The sequence below is a fragment of the Odontesthes bonariensis genome, chromosome 3 (assembly GCF_027942865.1).
Source record: "Odontesthes bonariensis isolate fOdoBon6 chromosome 3, fOdoBon6.hap1, whole genome shotgun sequence".
NCBI lineage: Eukaryota > Metazoa > Chordata > Actinopteri > Atheriniformes > Atherinopsidae > Odontesthes > Odontesthes bonariensis.
Window position 1 is genome coordinate 6,623,316 of NC_134508.1, and position 27,477 is coordinate 6,650,792.

The 27,477-nt window shown below is 40.8% G+C and overlaps 4 protein-coding genes across 4 annotated transcripts; all 4 read right to left on the reverse strand.

Moving 5' to 3' along the window:
- Positions 1–354: 354 nt before the first annotated feature.
- LOC142377982 (zinc-binding protein A33-like) lies at positions 355–2,390 on the reverse strand. Its single transcript, XM_075462318.1, has one exon. The coding sequence runs from the start codon at positions 2,388–2,390 to the stop codon at positions 957–959; it is 1,434 nt and encodes a 477-aa protein (XP_075318433.1). The 3' UTR covers positions 355–956.
- A 4,754-nt stretch (positions 2,391–7,144) lies between these two features.
- On the reverse strand, positions 7,145–9,128 carry LOC142376688 (nuclear factor 7, ovary-like). The gene has a single exon (XM_075460156.1). The coding sequence runs from the start codon at positions 8,866–8,868 to the stop codon at positions 7,441–7,443; it is 1,428 nt and encodes a 475-aa protein (XP_075316271.1). The 5' UTR covers positions 8,869–9,128; the 3' UTR covers positions 7,145–7,440.
- A 205-nt stretch (positions 9,129–9,333) lies between these two features.
- On the reverse strand, positions 9,334–13,209 carry LOC142377685 (E3 ubiquitin-protein ligase TRIM39-like). The gene has a single exon (XM_075461996.1). The coding sequence runs from the start codon at positions 12,740–12,742 to the stop codon at positions 11,336–11,338; it is 1,407 nt and encodes a 468-aa protein (XP_075318111.1). The 5' UTR covers positions 12,743–13,209; the 3' UTR covers positions 9,334–11,335.
- Positions 13,210–14,031: 822 nt separating this feature from the next.
- pigu (phosphatidylinositol glycan anchor biosynthesis, class U) lies at positions 14,032–26,662 on the reverse strand. Its single transcript, XM_075460157.1, has 12 exons — positions 26,510–26,662; positions 25,533–25,597; positions 24,516–24,575; positions 24,305–24,367; positions 23,171–23,280; positions 22,945–23,045; positions 21,830–21,927; positions 21,576–21,730; positions 21,223–21,366; positions 21,003–21,127; positions 19,560–19,702; positions 14,032–17,611 (listed from the first exon to the last, which is right to left on the reverse strand). The coding sequence occupies exons 1-12, from the start codon at positions 26,637–26,639 to the stop codon at positions 17,498–17,500; spliced, it is 1,308 nt and encodes a 435-aa protein (XP_075316272.1). The 5' UTR covers positions 26,640–26,662; the 3' UTR covers positions 14,032–17,497.
- Positions 26,663–27,477: the final 815 nt, after the last annotated feature.

The window sequence follows — 27,477 nt, forward strand, 5'->3', positions numbered from 1 at the left end:
AAAAGCACACGAAGGATTCAGCCCCATCGATGAAGCTGCAGAGTATCACAGAAAGGAGCTGCAGAAATCTCTGAAACCTTCACAAGAGAAACTTGATCTGTTTGAACACTTAGCGAACTAACGAACTACCAGGCTGCAGTGGAAAGAGTCCAACAGTTCCCCCTGATGGATGATCCACAGCCAGGTTCAGCAGCCGTGATAGATGAGGCCATATTTTAAGGCATAAATTGATCATCTTCAAGTAAAAAAAAGAAAGTATGAATATGCTATTACAATTTTATTTCAGCAGAGATTTAATTTTAGGAATGAAATCACCGCCCAGAGAACGATTTAGAAGCAGACTTTCTTACCATTTATTCATGAATGCATACACAAAATATACAACCAAACAGGTACAAACTGCAACAAAAATGTTCTTAACACATATATATCTGAAACGTTGTTTAAAAAACCAAAGTTTTGTTTCATTGAAAAAGACATACACAGGTATATATTATATTTTTTCATTAATAAGAAAAAGCAAAGATCAGAGATGCCTGAATCAATTTATTTTATGTAAATATGTGAAATAAAAACAAAGTATAAGGTCACGGGAAATTCAACATCAATAGAATCCGATGTATTGGAGTTATTAAAGACTTCCCGTCCTTTCCTGCAGTTTAGACACAATCCCCATCATTCTCTATGTGAGCCCAAAAAAGACCCCAAAGTTTGCACAGAATGTTCATCTGAATTAATCTGACAAAAAGAAATTCTAACACAACATTTATGCCTGGAAAACTCCCCCAACTGGAGAGTGACATCTTTTTTTTTTTTAGAGTTAAACAGTTCATCTTAATGTAGGCACAGAATCCTGCCATAACTTAGGGATTCAAATCAAAATCACATATAATTCATATGATTAAAAAGATAAGAACATTACTGCAAACATGCTACAGCTGGAGAGTAAATCATGTTTAGTGAGCCCAGTGACCCCAGAAACCTGTCGATAAAGGGACTGCATGTTGTTGTGTTACAGAGATGGTCATTGGTGTTATCTTCAGGGGGCATTTATTCTGAGTGCCAACGTAAGGAAACAGCCTCTCAGTGAACGTGTGCTTGAAGAGGTGAATCTGTTTCTTAGTATCCAGGTCAAAGAATGAAACCCTCCCTCTGTCCCAGTCCAGCTGAACTCTGATCCTCTCCAGCTTCTTCACCAGGAGAACTTTGTCTGGAAGTGGTGGAGAGGCTGCTGTGTATTTTCCATCAATGAAACATATTCCCCAGTATCTCCTGTGCATTTTTCCATTTCTCCGAGCTGACTCTTTCACCACACCAACACACCAGATCTGATCATCTCTGACCTCAACATCCCAGCTGTGAGTCCCTGAGTTAAATCCTTCAGAGCTCAGAACACATAAGTGATGCTCAACCCTCTCTGGGTTGTCAGGAAGCTTCTGTCTTTGTCCAAATGTCACACCGGTCAGATCTTCAGACAGGATGAGTTCTGGATAAGCTGTGTTTGGATCCAGAATGACGGGTGAGAAGGAAACCATCTCCTTCATCTTGCTCCAGATATGAAAGCTCAGGTTTCCCAGATGTTTGGCCTCGTCGATCAGAGATCCAGAGACAGGTTGCACATCATCCAGCAGGTGGCAGTACTTGATCATTTCTGCATCGTTGTAGTTCTGCAGAAACGAGACATTTCCAGCCTTTAGCACCTTCTCTGTAAATCTGATTGTATCTGAGAGACCTTGTATCTGTCCACTCAGCGTATCAGTCTTCTTCTTCATCATCAGGGTCTTCTGCTCCTCTTCTGACCTCAGAGCAGATATCCTGGCCTCCTGTTCCTCTTTCAGAAACTGGCGAAGCTTATTAAACTGCTCCACAATCTGCCTCTCTGTGCGCTCTGCCTGGAACTTAATGTGTTCTGCTGTTTGATCAAAGTTCCCTTTATGTTCTTCTAAGAGCTTCAGTTTATCCTTTGAAGGAATCAAGTAAGTGATGAGCTCCTCCCTGTGATCCTCTGCAGCTTCATCGATGGGCCTGAATCTGTGGCCGTCGTGCGCTTTTGAGTCTCGACAGACGAGACACACGGGCTGCTGATGATCCAGGCAGAAGAGTTTGAGTTTCTCAGCGTGCAGACTGCACAGAGGCTCAGACTCCTCAGAAGCTTTCTGATCTTTATCGAGTGAGAAGGCCTCACACAAGTTCTTTAACGCCAAGTTACAGGGTGGATCCTTCGACAAACTAATCTCATGGCAAAGTGGGCATTTTTGTATTGGTTTCTCAGCCCACCATCTCTGCAGGCAGTCCTTACAGAAGCTGTGGCTGCACAGCAGGACCACGGGGTCTCTGAAGATGTCATGGCAGACAGGACAGGAGAGATCATTTTCAGACTGAGAAGCCATTTTACTTTGAAGCGGCAGAACAATAATGTCGACCTTCAAACTTACTTTCTCTTCAAGTCCAGGCCTCTTTTAACTTCTGTGCAAAACAGAATTTGTACCGTCTTCTTGCATTCCAGTGATCCAGTGTTCCAAGCACTCTTTCCACAGTAGTTGTAATTCCTGGCAGCTCTCATGGAGTATTTCAAACAGCCGTAACAAAAACGAAACTATCAAAGGGCGGAATGAGGAACATGTATGACACACCTCCATGGCTTCTGATTGGAAAATTGGGGCAGGGCAAAGTCTCTGTTTTATATTCATTATTTTTGGGGGGGGGTTATGCCTTTAATGGACAGGACAGTTCAAGAGAGACAGGGAGCAGAGAGAGGTGGAAAGACATGCAGCAAAGGGCCGTCCGATGCGAGACTCGAACCGGGGCCAGCTGCAGCGAGGACTATAGCCTCTGTACATGGGGCGCCTGCTCAACCCACTACACTACCGACCTTTCTGTTAGGAAAATATCTTATGAGATCTTTTAAGATATGATGGAGCTCGGTCATTTAGAGCTTTATATGTGAGGAGAAGAATCTTAAATTCTTATGGATCCTTCTTACCATGTATGTACACAATTAGGCATATATGACTATGAATGATAGTTGATAATACATTGATCACCTCTTCACCATTGTTCTTCTGGCAGACTTCAATACCCATGTTGACTTCCCTGATCTGAATTCAAGTGGTGTCTTGTTTTTGGACTTCTGTGCATCAGTCAGTGTACTAATCTGTCCGCTGTCAGCAAACATCGGAGACATCTATATTGGTTTATCTTTAGGTTGGAAAAATGCTATTTCGACTATATTTTGGATTTTCTTTACTTTAAGGGTTGAAATTAAGGGGGAAAATAGCAATGTGATTAAAAAAAAGTGGGCCGTAGTCATACCAGACTTTAATCCAATCCTGAAATATAGATGAGATCACAATCAGTCGTTAAATGTATCTGAATTTAATTGACTAAGCATGGATTCATAAGATGCTGTCTCAACCACTGCATTATCCGGTTCCTTTCATCTGTAGATTTAGACATTTTCTAATGTCTCACAATAATCCTGGCAGCTGTGATGAAATGCTTACAATTTGGGATGTTATGTTCTTTACAGATCAGGAGTCAATGGAACAACTGAACTCTGAAGGATTTTCACTCACACTGACTTTGACAATTCAGCTCCCACTCAGCTTATAAATGCAAAAGATGTTCTTATATTTCGTCAAAGAGTTTAAATGACAGGTGTCTGGGTCTGCTAGTCTTTCTTGCCCCTTCTGCCTCTATGTAGAGCCTCTAAAAGCCCCACAAAGTGAAACTGCCAGACGTTGCGTGTAACTGGTCGCCCATGTGGGCAGGGAATGAGGAACAGACTGGGAGAAGTAAGAACTCAGCATTAATAAACACGACTTAAATGCATCAAATCAGATGAAAGAGCAGAAACTGGTATAAAAGCCTAAAATTCCCACGGAACTGAAATTTTCACCACAGTGATCAGTTGCAATGACAGTTTCTCCACCAGGTGGGATCATTCTGCTGAGCACACTTACACTTAAAGATGTTGGGTTCCTCTTAAGTCTTTTTTTCTTTGACTTGGCCAGTTCGAGCAACTTTATTTTCTTCCATCTATGCCATTTCTTTTCGACACACAGGGTCCGTCTGCGTCTCCTACTCATCTAACATTCATCCAAGGAATTTAAGTTTATTCATCTTTCACCCATCCATCCATTAACTACGGATGTTTTATTCCTTACATAACAAGAAGCTGTTTGGAACATTGTCGCAAACTGCAGGACTAATGTGTTTTAGCACTTTTTAACAAACTTGTGGATCAAATGCAGCTGTGCTAAATGAGCTGTTTGCCCGACTTTTTACCCGTTACTATGTTATGTCTGTTCAGATCATCGATTTCCCCTCACCTGTATAACTTCTTCCACTCCGTTCATCAGCCTCTCAAGTGTTTATACACTTCCACTCCGCCGTACACCACTTCCAAGATAGAAGTTATATTTCCATTAGTGCTTTCTCATTTTTGAAGCCTGTAGTCATCCACACACTGCAATTAAGATAATAACTAGGGCTGGGCGAGTTAACTTGTTATTATCGCGTTAACTCGTTAATTATTTAACGCCGATAAATATTTCATGGCGCATTAATTCAGTTTTTTTATCTTTATTTTTTTATTATTTTATACAATTTTACTTTTTTGGGGGGCTTTTGTGCCTTTAATGTATAGGACAGTTCAGAGAGACAGGAAGCAGGGGGAACAACAGCAGCAGAGGGCCGTCCCATACGGGTCTTGAACCGGGGCCAGCTGCAGCGAGGACTATAGCCTCTGTACATGGGGCGCCTGCTCAACCCATTACGCCACGGACCACCCCTGTTTTATTATTTATTTTATTATTGTAAAAGTCTGTCGCTCACAGGCTTTCATTTTGTATAAGTCTGCTGCTGTCTTCTGTGGAACCGGAAAAGAAAGTAATCGGCGGATCCACCAAACATGGAGAAGGGTACGGAACTTTTACTCGGCCATTTTCATTTTAAAGTTCTTCCAGACGGCGGAGTCGACAGAACCAAAGTCATCTGTAAACACTGCCAAGTTGAATTGTCTTCTCAGCGTAGTAGTTCCAGTCTAAAATATCACTTAAAGGCAAAACACACAACTGATAGCAGCAAGTCATTCAAGGAAACAGACAGTGGAGCGAGGCTTCTACATAAAAACTACAGAAAGATGCTGATGTTAAAAGTGTGTTTGCACAACAAATGTTATGGCACTTTCATTCATATGGCAGCACATTTAAAATAAAGCTAAATGCTAAAAGCTATACACTACTTTTGAATTCATTTTTGGATTCTGCGTACAAATGCGATTAATCGTGATTAATCAGGGAAATCACGTGATTAATTAGATTAAACATTTTAATCGTTGCCCAGCCCTAATAATACCATAACAAAAAGAGATGTGTCTGTTTTCCTGAAATATTAAAGGCTTGTTTAAACATTTCTGATATGTCTCTTAAAATGTTGTAGCTTTTCTTTTAATAACACAACTTTACTTGTAGAAGAATAAAAACTTAAAATTCAGTACATAACTTTATTCTAGCTCACACGTTTATTTAGAAAGTTTTTCCTTTTTCACCATTGATTGATTGATGCTTTTATACTTTTAAAACACACTGATACAAAGTGAAAAGACATAGTAAAGATTACAGTAATCCTGTACCCGTGTCAGCCACATCCCACATGAGCTAAAAGTCTTGTCCTGGTCACCTGGACCTCTCCTGTAATTCAACTGCAGTGTTCCCCTCCTTTTCTCTCTATCTCTACACTGTCAAATTACAATAAAGACACTTTAAAGAGAAAGAAAACACAGATAAGAAGTCCACAATCACAAATGTTCATGTAGATATAATCACTTCAACTTTTTAAGACACATACATTTTCACTTCTCTCCATGTAAATTCAATGGGCACTGACTGTGATTTTTAAGCCTTTCAATGAGCAGTTTTCACAGTTTAGAGAAAGGTGGAACTGATACATGTTGTGATGTGATGAAATCTCATAAATATCAGGCAAAGTTGCTATTTTATGTCCTTTTTCATCATTTAAATTTTGGAATCCTCAAATCCAGTGTACACAAAGTTAACCGTATATGACAGTTTGATATTCAACAGCTAACAAACCTCGATGAAAGCCCAACGTATGAATCTATACACAAACCAGTCTACAACTAGCAAAGATCAAAGCTTCCTGCATTCATTTTCTAAAGGGTTGGCTATTTTATCATTTTTTTATGCTGTCATTTTTATTGAACCCCCAAACATTAGCATAACAACAGAATAAAATGGCATAAAACAACATCCATCACAGAAGTGATAGAAAAAACAAGCTGAATCTGAGGAATTAAATTATTAAGGCCAGCAGGCACAACACTTCCAACAGTCTTATGAGTCCAAAAATGATCCCTGGGAGCGGTCCCGTCTTCCATTTGGTTTCTTAAGCGACGGGAAATCACAAGACACTCCATTTCAACCATTGTACTTATCAAGTTCTCTGGAAATGTTCCCATTTCTCCCTAAATAATCCTCAGAACTGTGATCAACCTGGCAAAAAAATAACAGAAAATTAACATTTTCATGCATTTTCTATTTGGGATCTGCTCCCTAATGGAACAAAAGTCAGTGAGTTTCAGTTCCTCTGTCTTATAAAAGGTAAAGGTTGTTTGCAACAGTTTTTCCATTCAAGTCTTGTTTCATATCTGAAACTAAATAGCCAGACTGGACTAGTTTGTCTCGTCTCTATAAACCAGGTGTTGTGCATCTGCTTGTGCATATGGTTCTGAAAATGCCGTTTCACCCAATCTAAAAACAACAGATTTCAACTGAGCATACTGTAAAAACCGTATCCTCCCTTAACTTGTGTCCTTACTAATTATGTGATGGTTACCATCTCTTCTTGTATGCTCACACCTTAACTGACCTATTAGATTTCCTTTAACGCTTTAAAGAAGAAGTTATTTAACATCAACTTTTCTTTATAAACACACAACCAAAGAATAGAAATAGACCCTGTGATCCTGAGATTGTGACAAGAAACTGGAAAGTTGATGTCCGAACAGCGCTGGACTTTTCATCATTGGTACCATATCATCCATGTGTTTGAACACCTTAAAAATGATAATGTAATACACAATAATGCTTATAGTATGAAGTAGGGATGCACCGATACCGATACTGATACTGGTATCGGACCGATACTATTCTAGTTTACTTGTTAAAGTTAACTGATACCATGAACCGATACCAATTTATTGCATGAAGACCACGATCAGACGGTAGCTTGTCATATTTGTTGTATTTTTTTAGATTGGTGGCTAGGGGAGATGCCAAGCTAATCAGGAACAGTGTGGTTAGGCTAGTGAGACCGAAACCTAAGTATCGGCATCAGTACTCGATATCGGCAAGTACTCAGATCCAAGTATCGGTTTGAAAAAAAGTGGTATCGCTGCATCCCTAGCATGAAGCATGTTTAGAAACCCCAGAAACCTGTTGCTGAAAGGGCTGCGTGTTCCTTTGTAACTGAGACTGTCATTGGTAAGATCTTTAAGGGTAGCTTGTTCTTGGTGGAAACGTAAGGAAACAGCCTCTCAGTGAAAGTGTCCTTAAAGGTGTGAATCTGTTTGTTAGTATCCAGGTCAAAGAATGAAACCCTCCCTCTGTCCCAGTCCAGCTGAACTCTGATCCTCTCCAGCGTCTTCACTGAAAGAACTTTATTTGGAAGTGGTGGAGAGACTGCTGAGTGTATCCCATTAGAGAGACATATTCCCCAGTATCCAGTTTGTATTTGACCCTTTCTTTGAGCCGACTCCTGTAACACACCTAAGCCCCAGAACTGCTCATCTCTGACCTCGACATCCCAGCTGTGAGTCCCTGAGTTAAATCCTTCAGAGCCCAGAACACAGAAGTGTTGCTCAAACCTCTCTGGGTTGTCAGGAAGCTTCTGTCTTTGTCCAATCGTCACACCGGTCAGATCTTCAGACAGGATGAGTTCTGGATGAGCTGTGTTTGGATCCAGAATGACGGGAGAGAAGGAAACCATCTCCTTCATCTTGCTCCAGATGTTGAAGCTCAGGTTGCCCAGGTGTTTGGCCTCATCTATCAGGAGTCCTGAGACGGGCTGTGGATCTATCAGCAGGAGATCCCTCTCCACTCTCTCCACTGCAGTTTTGTAGCTCTGGAGGAACGAGACATCCGCCTCTCTCAGCCTTTCCTCTGCGACTCTGATTGTGTCTGAGAGAGCTGTTATCTCCCTGCTCAAAACACCAATATTCACTTTTATCACCTGATTCCTCTGCTGTTCTTCCTCCCTCAGGGCAGTTATCCTGGCCTTCTCCTCCTCCAGCAGACACAGGCGAAGTTTCCTAAACTGCTTTTTGATCTCTCTCTCCGTGTGTTGCGACTGGATCTTAATGTGTTCTGCCGTTTTATCAAAGCCGTCATTAACTTGTATGAAGAGCTTCAGCTTCTCCTTCAGGAGCCTCAGGGATCTCTGCAGCTCCTCCCTGTGATCCTCTGCAGCTTCGTCGATGGGTCTGAATCTGTGGTCGTTGTGCGTTTTTGAGTCCCGACAGACGACACACACGGGCTGCTGGTGATCCAGGCAGAAGAGTTTGAGTTTCTCAGCGTGCAGACTGCAGAGAGGCTCAGATCCCGAAGGAGCTTTCTGATCTTTATCGAGTGAGAAGGCCTCACACAGGTTCTTTAACTCCAGGTTACAGGGCGGATCCTTCAGGAACGATAACTTCTTACAGAGCGGGCACGCTTGTGTTTTTATCTCCGACCACCATCTCTGCAGGCAGTCTTTACAGAAGCTGTGGCTGCATTCCAGGTCTACGGGGTCTCTGAAGAGGCCGTGGCAGACGGGACAGGAGAGATCCTTTTCAGACTGAGAAGCCATTTTACTTCAGAGTGAGAACAAAAACCCAGCTGGCGAAATGGAAATGCTGCCTTTCAAAACTTACTGTCACTTTGAGCTTCTTTAAGACTTCTGTCCCAAACTGAAAATCAGCACGTATGTGGCACTCCAGGTTCCCAGTGGCAGTATTCCCAGTGCTCCCAGTATTCTTTGCGCTGTCGATGTTATTCTCACGTCTGCTCTCTCATGCTCACAAAACAAAACTCTCCAGTGATGCTTATCTTTGCACTCACGTGGGTACGGAATGAGGAACATGGATGGCACACCCTTCTGGCTTCGGGTTGCAGCAAAACCTCTTTCTTTGTTTCCTTTTTTATATTTGCACTGTTTTTGGTGGCTTTACATTTCGTTATACCACGTATAATGACAATAAAGGTATTCTGATTCTGATTCTTGTTTCACTGTTATAACCAAACCCGTGTCTGTTCAATAAGAGGAGAGATCAGATGAGTTGTAGTTTATGAGTTTATTTCACTCAAACAAAATGAAGCTGAGTATACACAGAACAAATACTAACGAGGTGGAAACCAAGGAAAGGGGGGCGGTCTTCATGACAGCCTGACTCCACCCAACAGAGTCCTGCAGAGCAGCTTTTCAGACATCGAGAAGTGCCAAGAGACATTTCATATAACCATAGTGTGTCATTGTTTTAACCTATTACAGAATATGAAACATTGGAAGCTTCCCCTCTTTTAAACATTTTATTTTGCACTGTAAAAGGAAATGGACATTTCTAACATTAGTTAACACATTTTTAAAGATTTTTTACAACCAAAGTTAGCAGTTTTTAGCTGCTACATTACCTTCAAAGTACTTGTGTAGATGTTTGCTGGAGCAATTTGCAGTTTAGAAGCAGGAAATTCACGTGTGAATGTCTGAAAATTCTGCTCAGTTGCAAATAAAAACTGGGTTACAAAACTAACGAGGGTGTGGTCATGTTCTGATGTTCATGAACAGTACATTACATTACATTACGGTCATTTTGCAGACGCTTTTATCCAAAGCGACTTACAATAAGTGTGTTCCACATCGGTAGGCAAAAGAACTTCAGGTCACAAGAAATCATAAGTGCATTTCCTTCCAAAACCAAATAGCTAAGAGCATAACTAGTGCTAGAGTAAGTGCGGTACGTTAGGTACCAAGACAGATGGGAAGACAATTTAGAAAACAAAGACAATACCAGACAGTACCAGACTACATCTGCCTGAAGCACGCGACTGAGTCAAAGTGCCTTTTATATCGGATTTGTATTCATGTTGCCTGTTCCCTCAGTAAACATCCAACAACATGTGAAGCATCTTCGAGTTAAATAAAAATACAAGATCAAAGCGTCCCACACACATCAAAACAGATCTCAACCAACACCTAAGGTTAATATTTGATATATTCACTCTTTCTTGAGATGTGAACACATGAAAACAGATAGACTGAGCTGAGGGGGTCTCTCCATGCCCTATAGTGATCTGTTAAATAGAGATGGAAATTAATTAAATGCATGAAATTTATTATTTTGACCAAAGCAGGTCCACAGACATTTCATCAAGACCTCACTAAACTGTCTCAGGTGGTGATATAAAAGGACACATTATGTCTCCTTTAGGCAGCAGGACCTGTTAGTCATCTTGTATGTGGCGCCTTAAGCCTGCTCCACAATTATGCAAGTGATTTTAAACACAGTTTAAAGTCAAATCCATATTTGTCCACACAAAGTAATCTCCATCGACACGGATTTGTTTGAAATTGCAATCAGAACCATTGATGTACACTGGTTACGTGCTGATCTTTCTGAAAAACACACAGTCAACCTGCATGTGTTCACCATCATTTCTGAAAGTCTACGACTCCCTGGTGGGGACTCTGTTTAGGATTTTTGTATTTAGATTTTCTTCTTTTGAACTCCTTCATACCTCCAGAGTGAGGTCAGAGACACCCTGTAGTGGCCATTTGTCCATAAAAAACAAATTAAACTTAAACCAAACAAAATCAAAAGACCACTGATGCACTATGGGGATGTGGTTTAACGCAGGCAAAAGAAGATGAATGTCCAAAAATTTATTCTTGCGTTTTTCTGATTATTTATTTCCAAAACAATAAAACAAACAAAAGAACAAAGAAAACCTGCTGCTCTCTCCCTTTCCCTGGTAAAAACCATTGGCCCACCCCAGTGCATGCTGGTACTCCAGGTGCCTACTACATAAATAGACTCAGGTGCCCAGTGTGACCCAATTAGGAAAATATTCAAAACAAATAACTAACAAAGAATATTAGCAGGAATAATCTAATCAAAATAAAGCACTGAAATTAATCAAATAAAGTTACTCATAATTAGCTAATTAAATTTACAACTAGAACCAAAAAACAAACTCTACAAATAGCTCCTACACACCCCAAGATATTAGATCACTCAAAAAAAAAGTTAAACTTTTCTAGAAAAATGGAATAAACTTATTTATAAGGGGACCGCATGCTGTTTATCTATGGTGATGGTCTTTGGTATTATCTTCAGCGGTAATTCATTCATTGTGTCGATGTAAGGAAACAGCCTCTCTGTGAACGTGTATTTGAAGGAGTGAATGTGTTTCTTCGTATCAAGGTCGAAGAATGACAGCTTCCCTCTGTCACAGTCCAGCTGAACTCTGACCCTTCCAAGCTTCTTTACTGGGAGGTTTTCATTTGGAAGTGGTGGAAAAGCTGCAACATATTTTCCTTCTGAGTGACATATTTCCAAGAAGCCAGTCTCAGTTTCTCCCTTTCTCTGAATGGACTCCTTCACCACCCCCAAAGCCCAGTATTGATCGTTTCTGACCTCAACATCCCAGCTGTGCGTCCCTGAGTTAAATCCTTCTGAGCTCAGGACGCAGTGGTGTTGCTCAAACCTCTCTGGGTTGTCAGGAAGCTTCTGTCTTTGTCCAAATGTCACACCGGTCAGATCTTCAGACAGGATGAGTTCTGGATGAGCTGTGTTTGGATCCAGAATCAAAGGTGAGAAGGAAACCATCTCCTTCATCTTGCTCCAGATGTTAAAGGCCAGGTTGCCCAGGTGTTTGGCCTCATCTATCAGAGCTCCTGAGGCCAGGCCTGAGACACCCAGCAGGGGGTGCTGTTGGACTCTTTTTACTGCAGTTTTGTAGCTTTGCAGGAAGGAAACGTCTCCGGCTCTTAGCTCTTTCTCTGTGGCTGTAATTGCATCAGAAATATCTGCCATTTGTCTGTTCAGAGTATCAATCTTTTCCCTGATCACCTTACTTTTCTGCTCTTCTTCCTCTCTCAGAGCAGCGATTCTAACCTTCTCTTCCCTTATTAGAAACCAGTGAAACTTCTCAAACAGCTTCTTGATTTCCCTCTCTGTGAGTTTAGCCTTTTCCTTGATGTGTTCTGCTGTTTGATCAAAGTCTCCTTTCGTTTGTTCAAAGAGCTTTAGTTTCTCCTTTAAGTCTTTTAAATGTTTCTGCAGCTCCTCCCTGCGATCCTGTGCAGCTTCATCGATGGGCCTGAATCTGTGGCCGTCGTGCGCTTTTGAATCCCGACAGACGAGACACACGGGCTGCTGATGATCCAGACAGAAGAGTTTGAGTTTCTCAGCGTGCAGGCTGCAGAGAGGCTCAGATCCTGAAGAAGCTTTCTGATCTCTTTCCTGTAAGAAGGCCTCACACAAGTTCTTTAACGCCAAGTTACAGGGTGGATCCTTCAACAAACTAATCCCCTGGCAAAGTGGGCATGTTTGTATTGGTTTCTCAGCCCACCATCTCTGCAGGCAGTCCTTACAGAAGCTGTGGCTGCACAGCAGGACCACGGGGTCTCTGAAGATGTCATGGCAGACAGGACAGGAGAGATCATTTTCAGACTGAGAAGCCATGTCGACCTTCAAACTTACTTTCTCTTTGAGTCCAGGCCTCTTTAAACTTCTGTGCAAAACCTAGAATTTGCACCGTCTTCTTGCATTCCAGTGTTCCAAGCACCCTTTCCACAGTAGTTGTAATTCCTGGTTGCTCTCATGGAGTATTTCTAACAGCCGTAACAAAAACTAAACTATCAAAGGGCATATCATTTTAGTGTGGAATGAGGAACATGTACGACACACCTCCATGGCTTCTGATTGGAGGACTGCGACAGGGCAAAGTCTCTGTTTTAGATCTACTATTACAATCACACCCCTGACAGGAAAATATGTGGGGAGATCACAGATGAGATAAAACTCAACAAAGTAGAGTTAACACTAAACAAAACCTAAGGAGGTGGAAACCAGGAAAAAAAAAAAAAAAGAGGCAGTCCAACTGCTATTATCTAGATAAGTGATGTCCAAAGTCGGACCTCGAGGTCCGCTGTCCTGCAGGTTTTAGATGTTTCCCTGCTTCAACACACCTGATTCAGATTAAATGGATCCGTTCAAAATATTGTTAAAGGGATAGTTCGTCTCTTTTGACATGAAGCTGTACGACATCCCATATTAGCAATATCATTTATTTTCTTACCCCCTGCTGCGTCCTGTGAGCAGAGTTCCAGCCTCGTTTTGGTGTTGATGAAGGTAGTCCGGCTAGTTGGCAGGGTTTAAAAAATAAAGCGTTTTGCTTCTCAAAACAATATGCGTTCCAAAAGAGTAATACATTTGCATCACAAAATCGTTCAACAAAAAAAGTCTGACCTCACAATCGCTTGGCCCTATTTTCTCTCCCTTCATATCACTGCCTGCTGCTGCCTGCCTGTAGTCGCACCTGTTACGGTGTTTGCTGCTCGGAAGCAGGGGACTGCTCGGTCTGCACGGTTTACACAGCAGGCAGTGATACGAAGGGAGAGAAAATAGCGCCAAGCGATTGTGAGGTCTGACTTTTTCTGGATGAACGATTTTGTGATGCAAATGTATTACTCTTTTGAACGCATATTGTTTTGAGAAGCAAGACGCTTTATTTTTGTGGCTCCAGCCAACTAGCCGGACTACCTTCATCAACACCAAAACGAGGCTGGAACTCTGCTCACAGGACGCAGCAGGGGATAAGAAAATGTTCTTAAATGATATTGCTAATATGGGATGTCATACAGCTTCATATCAAAAGAGGCGAACTATCCCTTTAAGTTCTGCACAAGCCTGCTGATGATGCATCGATCTGAATCAGGTGTGCTGGAGCAGGGAAACATCTAAAACCTGCAGGACAGCGGCCCCCCCGAGGACCAGATGTGGACGTCCCTGATCCAGATCATCAGACAGACCAGCAGAACTGAGTCTTCATGACAGCCTCAGTGTGTCTCCATTGTTCATTCAAGATTATGAAATGTGGGGCCCACCCTTTTACACAACATTTTAAGCTAAACTATGAAAGAAAATGGACATTTCTAACATCAGTTCGCACATTTTTATTGAATTCTTACAGCCAATATAAGAGCTGTGATCCCTTTATAGCACTGATGGAGATGTTGGTCGGAGCAGCTTGCAGTTTAGAAGCAGGAAATTCACATGGAAATGTCTAAAAATTCTGCTCAATTGCATATAAAAACAGTATGTCATGGACTACCAGAAGTTTCCTAAAGCAATGAGGATGTGGTGATGTTCATACCCTGTTAGATCTGCAAAGAGCATCTGAGACAGCGTGCTCTACTGATGTCTGATTTGTATCGATTCTGCCTGCTCGCTCAGTAAAGCTCCAACAACACGATGCTAGTTGAATATGACATAGATGAGAAAAGAGTCTCACACACATCCAAACAAACAGATCTCAACCAACACCTCAAAGTTTTAATAACCAATATGTGACATATGTTTTCTCATTCATCAAATATGACATTAACCATTTCAAACCCAACTCTGGACTTAACTGTTTGTGAGCAAACAAAATAATATGTACAAAACAACACAAGAGGTCATTCTCATTTAAAAAAAAAAAAAAAAAAAAAAGGAAAAACATAAATCTCTTCAAAAAAGTTTCAGTGCAGCAAATAAATAAATAAATGTTTTTTCTCCACTCACTGGTATCAAAATGGCTGTGGTCGATCGTCTGCTCATACAGGTGAGGAGTTCAAGAAGCCTTCAGGAACAGGTGAGTGGCTGTTACATGTCAGGGTTTATATCAGTGGACAGTAAGAATTCTGGGAGAATTAACACCCAACATGGATCCAAACTTTCTGGGAGTTTTGTTGCTGCCATAATATTCGCAAGACAACATCTTTTAATAAGAAGGCTCACTGGAATACCTACTATTCAGGGTCTTTTTAAGGCTCTTAAAGGCTGAGGTGAGCTCAACCCTTAAAGTATTCACACGTTTAGTGAATTCTACTGAAGGCAGAAATGTTTTAACAACTCGATCACAGATCTTACGATTTCCCGAACCAGTAGGAAGGTGAATCAAAAAGAAAAATGTTTAAAACAACGTTTCTGTGGTGATTTATAGTACCAGTCAAAAAGAAAAATGTGGGCAAATGTTTAAAAGTACAAAAGGGTTTCACAGCAGACATACATGTCAGGTTCTTCTTAAAGTTAAGGCTGCTTCCTTCAGAGTCCCATCTTTCTTAGGAGAGGACGGACTCGGTGTCTGCGTTTGGAAAGCACAAAACAGAAGAGATCTAACAAGTCGGCATACGTCTCTGCGATAGTCCCGACGTCCGTTTCACTCTGCAAACGACAGCTGAAACTGTGTTAGCTGGCCACCTACGCTGGCAGTTTATCTGCTGACCTTTGATTAAACACAACATGATAGAAACATGGTGCAAAACAAACAAAAAGATGTAAATGCATCATCCATCCATCCATCCATCTTCCTTCTGCACCAGCTGTGATGCGGCCTTCCTTCCCCCCCGACACCACACGAGTCCGTCGGTGAGATTTTAAATCACGTGGTGTCGTACAATCGTAGCCGTGAAGGATCCTTCCCTGACTTTGAGAAGCACCTCCTGACCGGTCACATCAGAGAAAGCTCAGGTGTGTTTATAATGGCCGCATTTCATTTAAGTATATGCTCGTTCACAGTGTTACCCGGACACCTAAGGGACTGGAGCCACCATAAACTCACCTTGGCCGTCTCTATTGTAACAGGTCAACGTGTCTGCTTGAAAAATAAAAGTGTATTTCAGGTTTATTTCAGCTGGCAGCGACATGTCGCACGTAGTTTGGATTCTAATGAACTTTTTTTCTTTCTGGTGGACGGTTATACTATTCTTTGAGCTGTCCTGTGAATAAAAGGAGACGGTTGAGCTAAGCTATTATCAGCATTGAGGGTGGAGGAATGGGAAATGGCTCACCGAGCTTTGTTGCATTTTAAATCACCAATGAGCAATCTGTGGTTTTATTTAAGGGGAGTTTAGTGGCTCTGATCGTTTCCATGTTTTCCAGCCTTTATGCTAAAGCTCAGACATTAAAATTTTCTTGGAATCTAATCCTCACGTGGAAAACAAATACGTTTATTTCTCTAACTGTCAAAGTAGTACCTTTGATGATTCTCTTCATCTGTGCATGCAAAGGGAATGATTCGTTCTAAACTTCAAAAATGCAGATTTAACGATGAGCTCACCAAATAACTATGATTACATGCAGAAACAGAGTTAAGTAAAGTACCTCCTGGGACTAAAGGTTCACTCAGTGGCTTCTGGGGGGTGAAAATGAGACCATCGCAGGGCAACTTCACCTTGGTCCATAGAGATTATGAATTCTTTCCGTCTTCAGATCTTTGAGCATTTCACTTTTAACACATTCATTGTTGTCTACCCTTGAGCGTGATCTGTTAGTCCTGTTGTATCTGGTGTCTGAGGCCTGTTCACAAGTGCACAATAAGTGCATTTAAAGTCAAAAACCAGTCTTAGCCCATACAAGTGTTTTGGCACCGCCTGAAATGCCCCCCACACCCCCACTGATGTACACTGGTTATGTGCCGTTAGCTCTGACAGCGACACACACACACACACACACAACAGGCACGTCTGCGCCATCGTTTCAGAATTATTTTTACCCAGAAAAGATCGCCGAGGACCCCAAAAGTGATCGAAAACATTTTTTTTTGTCTGCATTCTGACTTTTCTCCCAACAAGGTGTCACAGGTTTCAGGCTGCTTAAACAATCCCAACTCCGGGTAGCGTTACGTTTCATGCACCGTCATTTAGTCTGAGCGGCTTTCGCTTAGCGATGAGATAAAACATTGAGAAGCTGGAGTTTGTTAAGTATTATAAAAACTGTGGGTGAGGAGCAAATGAGACAGCAGGGAGGGGGGGGGGGGTTCCCACAGCAAAGATAGTTTTAACAGAAGTGTAATCAGGTAAAGACAAAACAGAAAATAACTTGTGAGTGAGTTGGGCTCAGTAGTTATCAAATGAACTTGTTTTTTAGCCTTTTTTGTGTTTAAAAAAGACTTCCAAAGAAAAGCCCACATCCCTGGTTTGAGTTCCAGGTGGAGCAGTGATTCAAAGTAAATGCACTCCAGTAGAGAAAGAACCACGTGTTTACATCCCTCATGTTGTATGTAGCAGTTCTGTAGTTTGCATATGAAGTTGTACCTTGCACACACCGTCTGCTTTTGGTCTGTCTGAGGATCAGTGCAGCTGTGAACGTCTTTTATCCTCCTCACTTCGTGTTCGCTCCCTTTGAGGATCAAGGAGAGCTCAAGCAGTGTTCTTCTTCTTCCCTGCAGAGGTTTTACTTCAGAACCAGCGTGGCCTCTGAGCCGTCCTTCCTCTTCAGATACAGTCCGTAAGTCAGATGGTGTTCCCTCCTCAGGAAGGCGTAGAAAAAATCCGACACCAGCAGGATCTGAGAGGAAATGGATATCAAGACACCAAATGAATTAACAGCTGAAAGTCTACAAACAGGAATGAGTTAGCTGAATTATTTCATTTCTGAAGTTATGTATTAAAAACATTTAAAACAAGGCTACTTCTTTCTAATCTTTAGGAATTATTTGACACTTTTTCAACATTTCCTTTTTTGAATTTAAGCACTTTTCAACTATTCTATGACTTGTTTCAAGTGGACATTTCTTCTTTGGTTTGTTGTACCTTCCCTTATGTATTCATTTTTCAGTTCTACATAATTAAACAATGGGGAAATTCTACAAATAGTGTTTTTATGAGTCCCTGAGTACAGTTAGATCATCTGTGAGAAGCAGTTTTAATGTGGGACACCAGGCTGAGGCGTGCCAAGGTTCGAGTCATCATCTGTGGCCCTTCCCTGCACGGCACGCTCTTTTCTCCGCACGTCCCGTCTCTTTTAGACGAATAAAAGCCACTACAACATGGAAAAAAAAGTAAAAACTCCCCTCTGATCCAAAGGTTCCTGTTTTTTTCCTCAGCAGAAACAAAAACTCGGGCATCAGTCAAGATTTAATCAAATCTGACAGCTTTTTACATGGAATACATTTTTATTTTTGACATCTCTCTTGTTAATGTTTCTGTGTCCATTTGTCTCCAAAAACCAGAACTTCCACAGCCTGTCATTTTTTTAAAGCCCTTTGAATTTCATTACACCTGTAAATAATGTGCTTTTGTTGGCTGATTGCTAAAGAAATTTCTATTTCATCCCAATGCTCATGTGTGAATAATCAGTGTTTGTTGAACCAGCAGCTTTTCTTCATCTTTTAATAAATAAAATTATTGCTGACTAACGAGAAACAACACAGGTGAAAGTCTACAAACAGGAATGAGTTAGCTGAATTATTTCATTTCTGAAGTTATGTATTAAAAACATTTAAAACAAGGCTACTTCTTTCTAATCTTTAGGAATTATGGGCCTTTTTCAATATTTCCTTTTTTGTATTTAAGGACTTTGACTTGTTTCAAGTGTACATTTCTTCTTTGGTTTGTTGTACCTTTGCATATGTATTCATTTTTCAGTTCTACATAATCAAACAAAGGAAAAATTCACGCTGGCACGCTCTTCTCTCCGCACTTCCCGTCTCTTTTAGACGAATGAAAGCCACTACAACATGGAAAAAAAAAAAAAAGTAAAAACTCCCCTCTGATCCAAAGGTTCCTGTTTTTTTCCTCAGCAGAAACAAAAACTCGGGCATCAGTCAAGATTTAATCAAATCTGACAGCTTTTTTACATGGAACTACTGTAAAAGATTACCGTAAAATTTTCTTCTTGCTGATGTTTCTGTGTCCATTTGTCTCCAAAAACCAGAACTTCCACAGCCTGTCATTTTTAAAGCCCTTTGAATTTCATTACACCTGTAAATAATGTGCTTTTGTTGGCTGATTGCTAAAGAAATTTCTATTTTGTCCCAATGCTCATGTGTGAATAATCAGTGTTTGTTAAACCAGCAGCTTTTATTCATCTTCTAATAAATAAAATCATTGCTGACTAACGAGAAACAACACATAGCTGAGAAATATCACTTCTTCCATCTGTTTCTGTGCAGTGGAACACTGTGCATGTGGCATGTTATTGCTGCTGTTTACTCCTGGTTCCAGTCTTTAAGTAAAGCTAAGACAACCTGCAGGTAGTTTGATATTTAACAGATATGTGATGTTGAACCTCTTCCTTATGTTGCATTGAAAATGTTGGACATAGACATAGAAATGATGGATGCGTTCAGAGAGACATTACAGGGAGACAGAGAGGAGACGTACAGTGCCCGGGGATCCTGGAGCTGAAAAAGCTGAATGGAATTAACCCACCATCTTTTTTAAGCATTTGAACATGTGTTTTCTCGTACTGTGCATCTCATCTCTATCTGCTCCTGCCCATCCTGCGGTCCTACCTGTGCCACGTTGAACAGCAGAGTTATGGCATAGTAGAAGTTGGAGTTGGCGCTGCCAGCGTAAATCCAGAGGTGCCACAGAACCGGGAACAGAGCCGAGCAGGCCAGCAGGACACAGGAAACCAGGAAAATGTTCCTCAAGACTACACAAGGAGACAAAACTGAAGCCTCAGCTCAAACTCTATCAAAAATACTGAGTCATAACAAAGTCCCAGAGATAATTTAACTGCTTGTTTAATTATCATTCTTTAAACATCACAGATTGTAAAGAAAGATTATTTTATGTTAACCATGTCATCACATGAGCAACTCCGCTTTACGTGGCTTTTCTGGATTCTTTCAGGTCAGCGTTTTGTTTTTATGACCCACAGATTCTGTTCCTCACACAGCTAATTTTCATTAAAATACCTATATAAACCATTTAAAAAGGAGCTCATGCTTTGTATATTTAAGAAAAAATTAGGAGCAGAGACCATTTTCACAGTAACATAGAAAGAATGAGACCAAAGATTCAGATAGAAACGAACAAACTCTGTCCTGGAACGTGATGTTTTTACTTTAAATAGAGTGTTTACAGGAAGAACAGTGGAAAACCACTTCAACAGCTGTTTTCCTTCTGGGCAAAATCATACCAGGGATATAATCTAAGGGGAGACCAAAGGTCCGAACAAATATGAAAAGCATGTGCGTATCGAGCTGTGGGGCGACTTTGTGGAACAGTCTGGAGACAAAACAAAGTGCAAATATAATTCTGTTTAAAAAAAGGTACAAACAAATATTTTTAAACAAGTACATGGAAGAGGAAGTATGTTAACGGAGGATGATGAGGGATAAATATATGAATAGAATAGGGTTAATTGTTATATTGTCATGTAATTAGTATATGGTATATATTTATTTATGGGGATAGTTATATATATATATATATATATATATATACATATATATATATATTCATATTTACAAGGATATGTGTGTAGTATATATTTAATTTTTGTGATTATATATTTATTTAGATATTTAGGAAGTGTATATATGGCATATATCTATATAGGTGTATTGTAGTTAGGATATTTACAAACTGAAGAGCAGTTAAAAAGGGGTGGGAAACTAAAAAAGTATTGTACTTCTTCCCATTCCTTTTTTCGAACAATGTGCCGTGTTTTGTTATGCATTATTAGCACTTTATGTGATTGAATATTTTATTTTTATTTATTTTAATTTCTCTTTTTCTTTCTTTTGTATGTACAAATAGTTACATACATTTTCTTTTTTATACATGTTCGAAAATAAAAATCTATCAATCAATCAATCAATCAATCAATCAATCAATACTGAAAAATGTTCCTCGTGTATGCAAATCAGATGTCAAGAGAATATATTTGGAGTAATCTTTAGACCAATCAATATGTTCCTCGTAGTAAACCTGCTTTTTACACTCACATCTGTGCAGGTGACTCCAGACAGGAAGGAAGGCCAGGTAGAGGGAGATGTCTCCCACAGTGGGGTAAGACTTAAAGATGGAGATCACAGCTAACTGCATGAAGATCAGAAACACAGGATGCTCCCTGCAGCACACAAAACACATTCAGATTTCATTTCAAGAAGAAACCGGGTCCAACTGCATTCGTTTGGATGAGCAATCGCAACCAGGTGGACTTACTTGAGTTTGATCGACAGAGGAATGGTGTAGAAGAAAATGTTGATCTGGAATACGCAGAGGAAGAAGAGGCGGAAATGCTCGAACATCTCGGCGAAGAAATACCAGAAGAGTCCGATGTTCGGGGTCAGGTCAGGGACTGAGAGACTGAAGGGAGAGAAAAAGCAACCGTCGAACTAAAGTTCCGCAAACGCACCGTTAAAATGCACGAAACAGTAGTTAGAGCACTCGATTTGTTGTTTGGATTAGTTTAAATTAGTTTAACAGATGGCCCTGATTGGCAGAAATCTGCATGAACAAAGCAAAGAGCCAAAATGAATCCGCTCCAAAGTACCGGCTCTCTTTTATTCACTCACATGAAGCCGTAAACGGAGGGCAAGAAGTCCCACGAGCCGAGGAGGAAGAAGGAGAGACAGATGATGACAAACAGGCTGCCGAGGAACATGAAGAGATACTGCACGATGAACCACCAGAAGCTGGCGCGCCGGAAATTCACCGGGATGTACTGACGCTGAGGAAACAGCAACGCACACATGGAGAGGTTGACAAGCTTTATAAAAAATGAGGGTGTTAAAAAGATGAGAGCGAAACAATCGATCATCAAACACACCTGCATGAGATACAGCAGCGCTGGAGCGCACAGTGTGAGAGGATAGATGGACTGATAGGTGGCCAGGCACAGAAATATGGCACTCAGCAGGACGTTCCCTGAAACACAAAGAGATCATTCCAGAATGAGCAAAACATCTGGACACTGGTATTTGATACAGCCAGAAAAGCTCTATATGCCTCTTTTTTGGGATGAAATTTATTTATTCTTATTTTTTTTAAATAAATCGGATAAAAACTAGGGCTGGGCAAGTTAACTCGTTAATTATTTAAGGCTAATAAATATTTTATTGCGCATTAACGCAGGTTTAATTTATTTAATTTAAATTATTATTATTTTCTTATTTTATTTAAAAAAATAAATTTAAAAAATTGGGGCAGAGAGAGGGGGAACGACATGCAGCACAGGGCAGGGGCCAGCTGCAGCGAGGACTATAGCCTCTGTACATGGGATGCCTGGTCAACCCACTAGGCCACGGACTACCCTCGTTTTATTATTTATTTTATTATTGTAAAAGTCTGTTGATCACAGGCTTTTATTTTGTAAAAGTCTGCTGCTGTCTGCTGTGGAACCGGAAAAGAAAGTAATCGGCGGATCCACCAAACATGGAGAAGGGTACGGAACTTTTACTCGGCCATTTTCATTTTAAAGTTCTTCCAGACGGCGGAGTCGACAGAACCAAAGTCATCTGTAAACACTGCCAAGTTGAATTGTCTTCTCAGCGTAGTAGTTCCAGTCTAAAATATCACTTAAAGGCAAAACACACAACTGATAGCAGCAAGTCATTCAAGGAAACAGACAGTGGAGCGAGGCTTCTACATAAAAACTACAGAAAGATGCTGATGTTAAAAGTGTGTTTGGACAACAAATGTTATGGCACTTTCATTCATATGGCAGCACATTTAAAATAAAACTAAATTCTAAAAGCTAAACACTACTTTTAAATTAATTTTTGGATTTTGCGTACAAATGCGATTAATCGTGATTAATCAGGGAAATCATGTGATTAATTAGATTAAAAGTTGTAATCGTTGCCCAGCCCTAACAAAAACTTTAATAAACATCAGCGTTTGAAAGACAAATAAATACAAAAAGCTGGGAATTTGGATATCCACCTTTTATCGTGCAGAGGATGAAGAGTGCGACGACGGCGTTATTCAGGCCGCAGGTTGACTTGGCAACACAGGAGAAGATGGTAAACGGGTTCAAGAGGTAACTATGAGAGAAGACAACAAACAGCTAAGCTGCCACATGACCCATCAAATGGCTCAAATATAAATGCTTCCTTCTTTATATTGAGTGAATGGTTTGAATGCCCTCTGAGGGGCGGGTGCTACTTACAACATGGCTACTTTCAGGGGGATGTAGTACATTTCTTTGGGGCTTCTGATGAGCTCCAGACAGTCCAGAGGGTAGCGGTCTGCCTCCAGGGCAAACTTCTGCTTTCTGAACTGAAAAACCATAAAAGCAGCCGAAAACCACCCATCACTGTTACTACAAGAAAGAGAGCGCATGCATGTACATGACGAAAATATTTGACCGATCTATAGGGATGGGAATTGATAAGATTTTTACGATTCCAATTCCATTTTCGATTCTGCTTAACGATGCGGTTCTTTATCGGTTCCCTTATCGATTCTCATTTGGAGAAAAAGGACAACAAACCGGTCGATTAGCATCAACTTTGTTTAGTTTAGAAGTAACACGAGTCATGACCTTATAAACCCAACAACGGTGAGGTCCACATTGGTCTATCATGGCCTGGGTAATTTAACTCTTCCCTGCTCTGGTGAAAGGAGAAGCTGGAGGTAGAGGTGAACTGGGGGTAGTACCACCAGCCTCTGGCTCTGAGCCAGTCAGGCTCTGTCTCTCATGATTTCATCTAAATGTAATGCCTGAGAAGGCATTCATTTAACCTTAACCGTTACTAACAGCAGGTTTTACAATGAGGCAAATGGCGCTAACATGATAGGCAGTGTTTGTTAGTTAGTTAGTTACCTGCAGTGCTAGCTGAGGACATGCTAACGTTGCTAACGTTGCTAGGTTCAGATTCACCAACGTTAGTCCGGAGCAGATCGAAAACGCGACATTCATTCATAGTTATTGCATGTTGGTAGTATTTCCTCCCGTTGGTGAAATATTCACTTTGCAAGTTGCCCTGTTGTCGTCTTTTTTAGGGGTGTGTAACCAAACTTTCGAGCGTTTGTACCGCTTGGGCGCCATGTTTACTGTTGACTGCGCCGGACTCGCCACGCAACGTTGCGTGGTGACGTCATTCGCGCCCACTGGAATCGATAAGGGAATCGTTTGCAAAATCGCCAAACGATTCCAAGTAATTGAAACACTGGGAACCGATTCTCGATTCCCATCCCTATGAATATAAATCGGACTCCTCTGTCACATCACAAGTGAAAAAGACTGTTTAACCAGTTCCAATCAGAGCACAATGTCTCTATTCATTTGCAGTTTACTCACCACTTGCTTGTTGTAGTCCTTCACTGCCAAATAAAGAGCAACAGCAGTGATAACATCTGCCAACTGAAGAGACAGAAACAGTAAAAAACCGAGCAGAGCAAAACGCTGAACGCATCAGTTCGGTCCAGCTGAAGAGAGACGCGCTAACTGGAGTTCACTCTGGATCAAACCGACTGAAATGCAAGTCCTATAGGCTACCGTCTTCACTCACCATAAACGTGATCTCTGCATAATCCACCACAAAGTGAAAGAGGTAAATGGTGAGAGGAGTCTGGAGAGAAAGAGGAGAGGAAATGGGATGAAAAAGGTTGGTCTTTACACGAGTCTGAGCTCACAAACAAGCCCACACGGGTTGAGCTGATGTCATCTGAAAGCTGTTTTAATAGAAATGTGCAACTCAAAGAGACGTGACTTTTTTGCAGAAAAGGAGGCGACATGATCGATGCTGATGATCTGCTTTGGTTTGATTGCTGAGAAACCTCTTGTGCTTTAGAATAACGGCCGCTGGATTTACAGAAAACAGTTAAGATGTCCAATGTGCTCTCAGACTTAAAGGGATAGTTCGCCTCTTTTGACATGAAGCTGTATGACATCCCATATTAGCAATATCATTTATGAACATGTTCTTACCCCCTGCTGCGACCTGTGAGCAGAGTTCCAGCCTCGTTTTGGTGTTGATGAAGGTAGTCCGGCTAGTTGGCTGGGGTTTAAAAAATAAGCTTCTTGCTTCTCAAAACAATATGCGTTCAAAAGAGTAACACATTTGCATCACAAAATCGTTCCTCCAGAAAAAGTCAGACCTCACAATCGCTTGGCGCTATTTTCTCTCCCTTTGTATCAATGCGTTCTGCCACCTGCTGACAGCCGCACCTGTTACGGTGTTTACTGCTCGGTTTGCACTTCGGTCTGCATAGCACGCAGTGATACGAAGCGATTGTGAGGTCTGACTTTTTTCCTGGTGAACGATTTTGTGATGCAAATGTATTACTCTTTAGAACGCATATTGTTTTGAGAAGCAAGACGCTTTATTTTTGTGGCCCCAGCCAACTAGCCGGACTACCTTCATCAACGCCAAAACTCAGCTGGAACTCTGCTCACAGGAAGCAGCAGGGGGTAAGAAGATGTTCATAATGATGTTGCTGATATGGGATGTCACACAGCTTCATGTCAAAAGAGGCGAACTATCCCTTTAAGTGTGTGTGTGCGTGTGTGCGTGCAGATGTCTCACCTCATGGAAAACATCTCCAGAGTACGGTGAAACTCCCAAGTCGAGTAAAGCCAAACCTTCAACAACTGCAGACAAACAGAAAGGTCACAAAGAGGCAGGAAAGCAGCTTCCCATTCCAGCTGCCTGATGAACAGTTCTCACTTCGGCGTTTTTTTATCCGAAAACATCTGCACGTTGTCACGAACAGCACATCTGCATCTCATGCTGAGATGCACACTTCAAACATCTGATGTCGAAAAACAAATTTTTCAAAACCTCTCCAGTTACAGTTTGTGCCACTTTTATTTATAAAAAAAGCATTCTCAAAATAAAGCAACAAAAACAACTGAATAAATCTAATGAGTCTACAGGTTTGGAGGATTATTTCACCATCATTTTACTGTATTTACTGTACTATTGATAACAGGAGAATGGAATATTGATGGTATGTTGGAGTGATAGTATAAATAACAGATTAATATGATTGTGGTAGCAGGTTGCACTGAGATGGGGCATGTTATTGCTGTTTAACAGTGGTCGAAATGTATATCATAAATAAAAATGGTATTTTAACACAATTTTTAACTTTACTAATCAGTGCACATGCAATGCCTGATTTGCATATTCAAACATAACATTTCAGAGCACTTAGCGCATGAAAATATATATTTTCACGCACAGTTAACAGCAGTTAAACTGGTTAAAGCACAACAGCGAATCTTCGCTCGAGAAAACAAAGAAGCACGAATCAGCACTCGTTCAGATCTTAACTACAGAACTCATAATGCATCTGCTGCTAAAATATGTCAAAATAAAACGTGGATTACCCCTTTTTTTAAAAAAAACAAATGTGATTACAGCTTCGGGTTTGGTCGCTGGACCAGTTTCACACCACTCAGTCACCGGAAAACAGCACCGAGGCGGCGGAGCAGACGAGAACGTGAGCGGCGTTTTGGCGTGAAAAGCAGGCACGAGAGAGCTGCCGGACACGCGCTTACCTCTTTTCCACGCGGTAATAGGAGACACCACCTCCACCCTCTCTGCAATCAGGTCCGCTAAACTGGATCGGAACAGAGCCGCACGGATTGTGACGGCTACAATCAAAAGTAGGGTCAAGGGAGCCGCCATCTTGACAAGGAAGCGCTCTCCGCCCTGTGCGGAAGGGGCATGATGGGAAATGTAGTCTAATGTTGAAGAGAACTCCCAAGTCTGAGCGGAAGCGAAGCATTCTTACAAACAAACAAACGAATTAATATTTTTTTTTCTTCTCTATTGGATAGTTGTAGATGGTTTGTTGTAAAAACGTGTTATAAAGATGTTCTTTTGTTTTTTTTAAACCAGGAAACTACAAACCTGAAAAATGTACCGAAGTAAACTGATATACAGCATAAATTTAGTGAAATATGGAGACCACTTAGTTCAGTTTGACTTTTTGTTAATCAAGGAATAGTACTAGTTGATATGAAAATAATAACTTGAATTTTTAAAGGGTTTTTATACTTTTCATCCCTATTTTGTCAAGCGGAACAATAAATTATCTAAATGTTTTAACTCGGAAACTCTTTGCGTTGGATCAAAACAAAATCGGCAGCTCTGTAAAGGTAGACAAAGTAAAGTAACGACTACTTCACAAGATGCTTTCAAAGAAATGTGATTTAAAATGATTTAGTCGAAACGGCTTATTTTTAAACGATAGACTGAGTCAGAACTCATAACAAGACGATTTAAGCATATGATATCTTTCCTCACAAAAAAGTAAATAGGCTACTATCAGTGTCTCCATGGGCCCAAACAAGACAAAGCGTTTAGAAAAAAAACGCTTGCATTGATCAGCATTATTTATAAATAGTATAAGCTATATTAGTATCATTATAACTACTTTCTGTGTATGAATTATAATTTTACAAAAAAATACATGTCAGGATTCTCAAAGATCAAGAATAGTGATAGTTAATTAGATTAAACA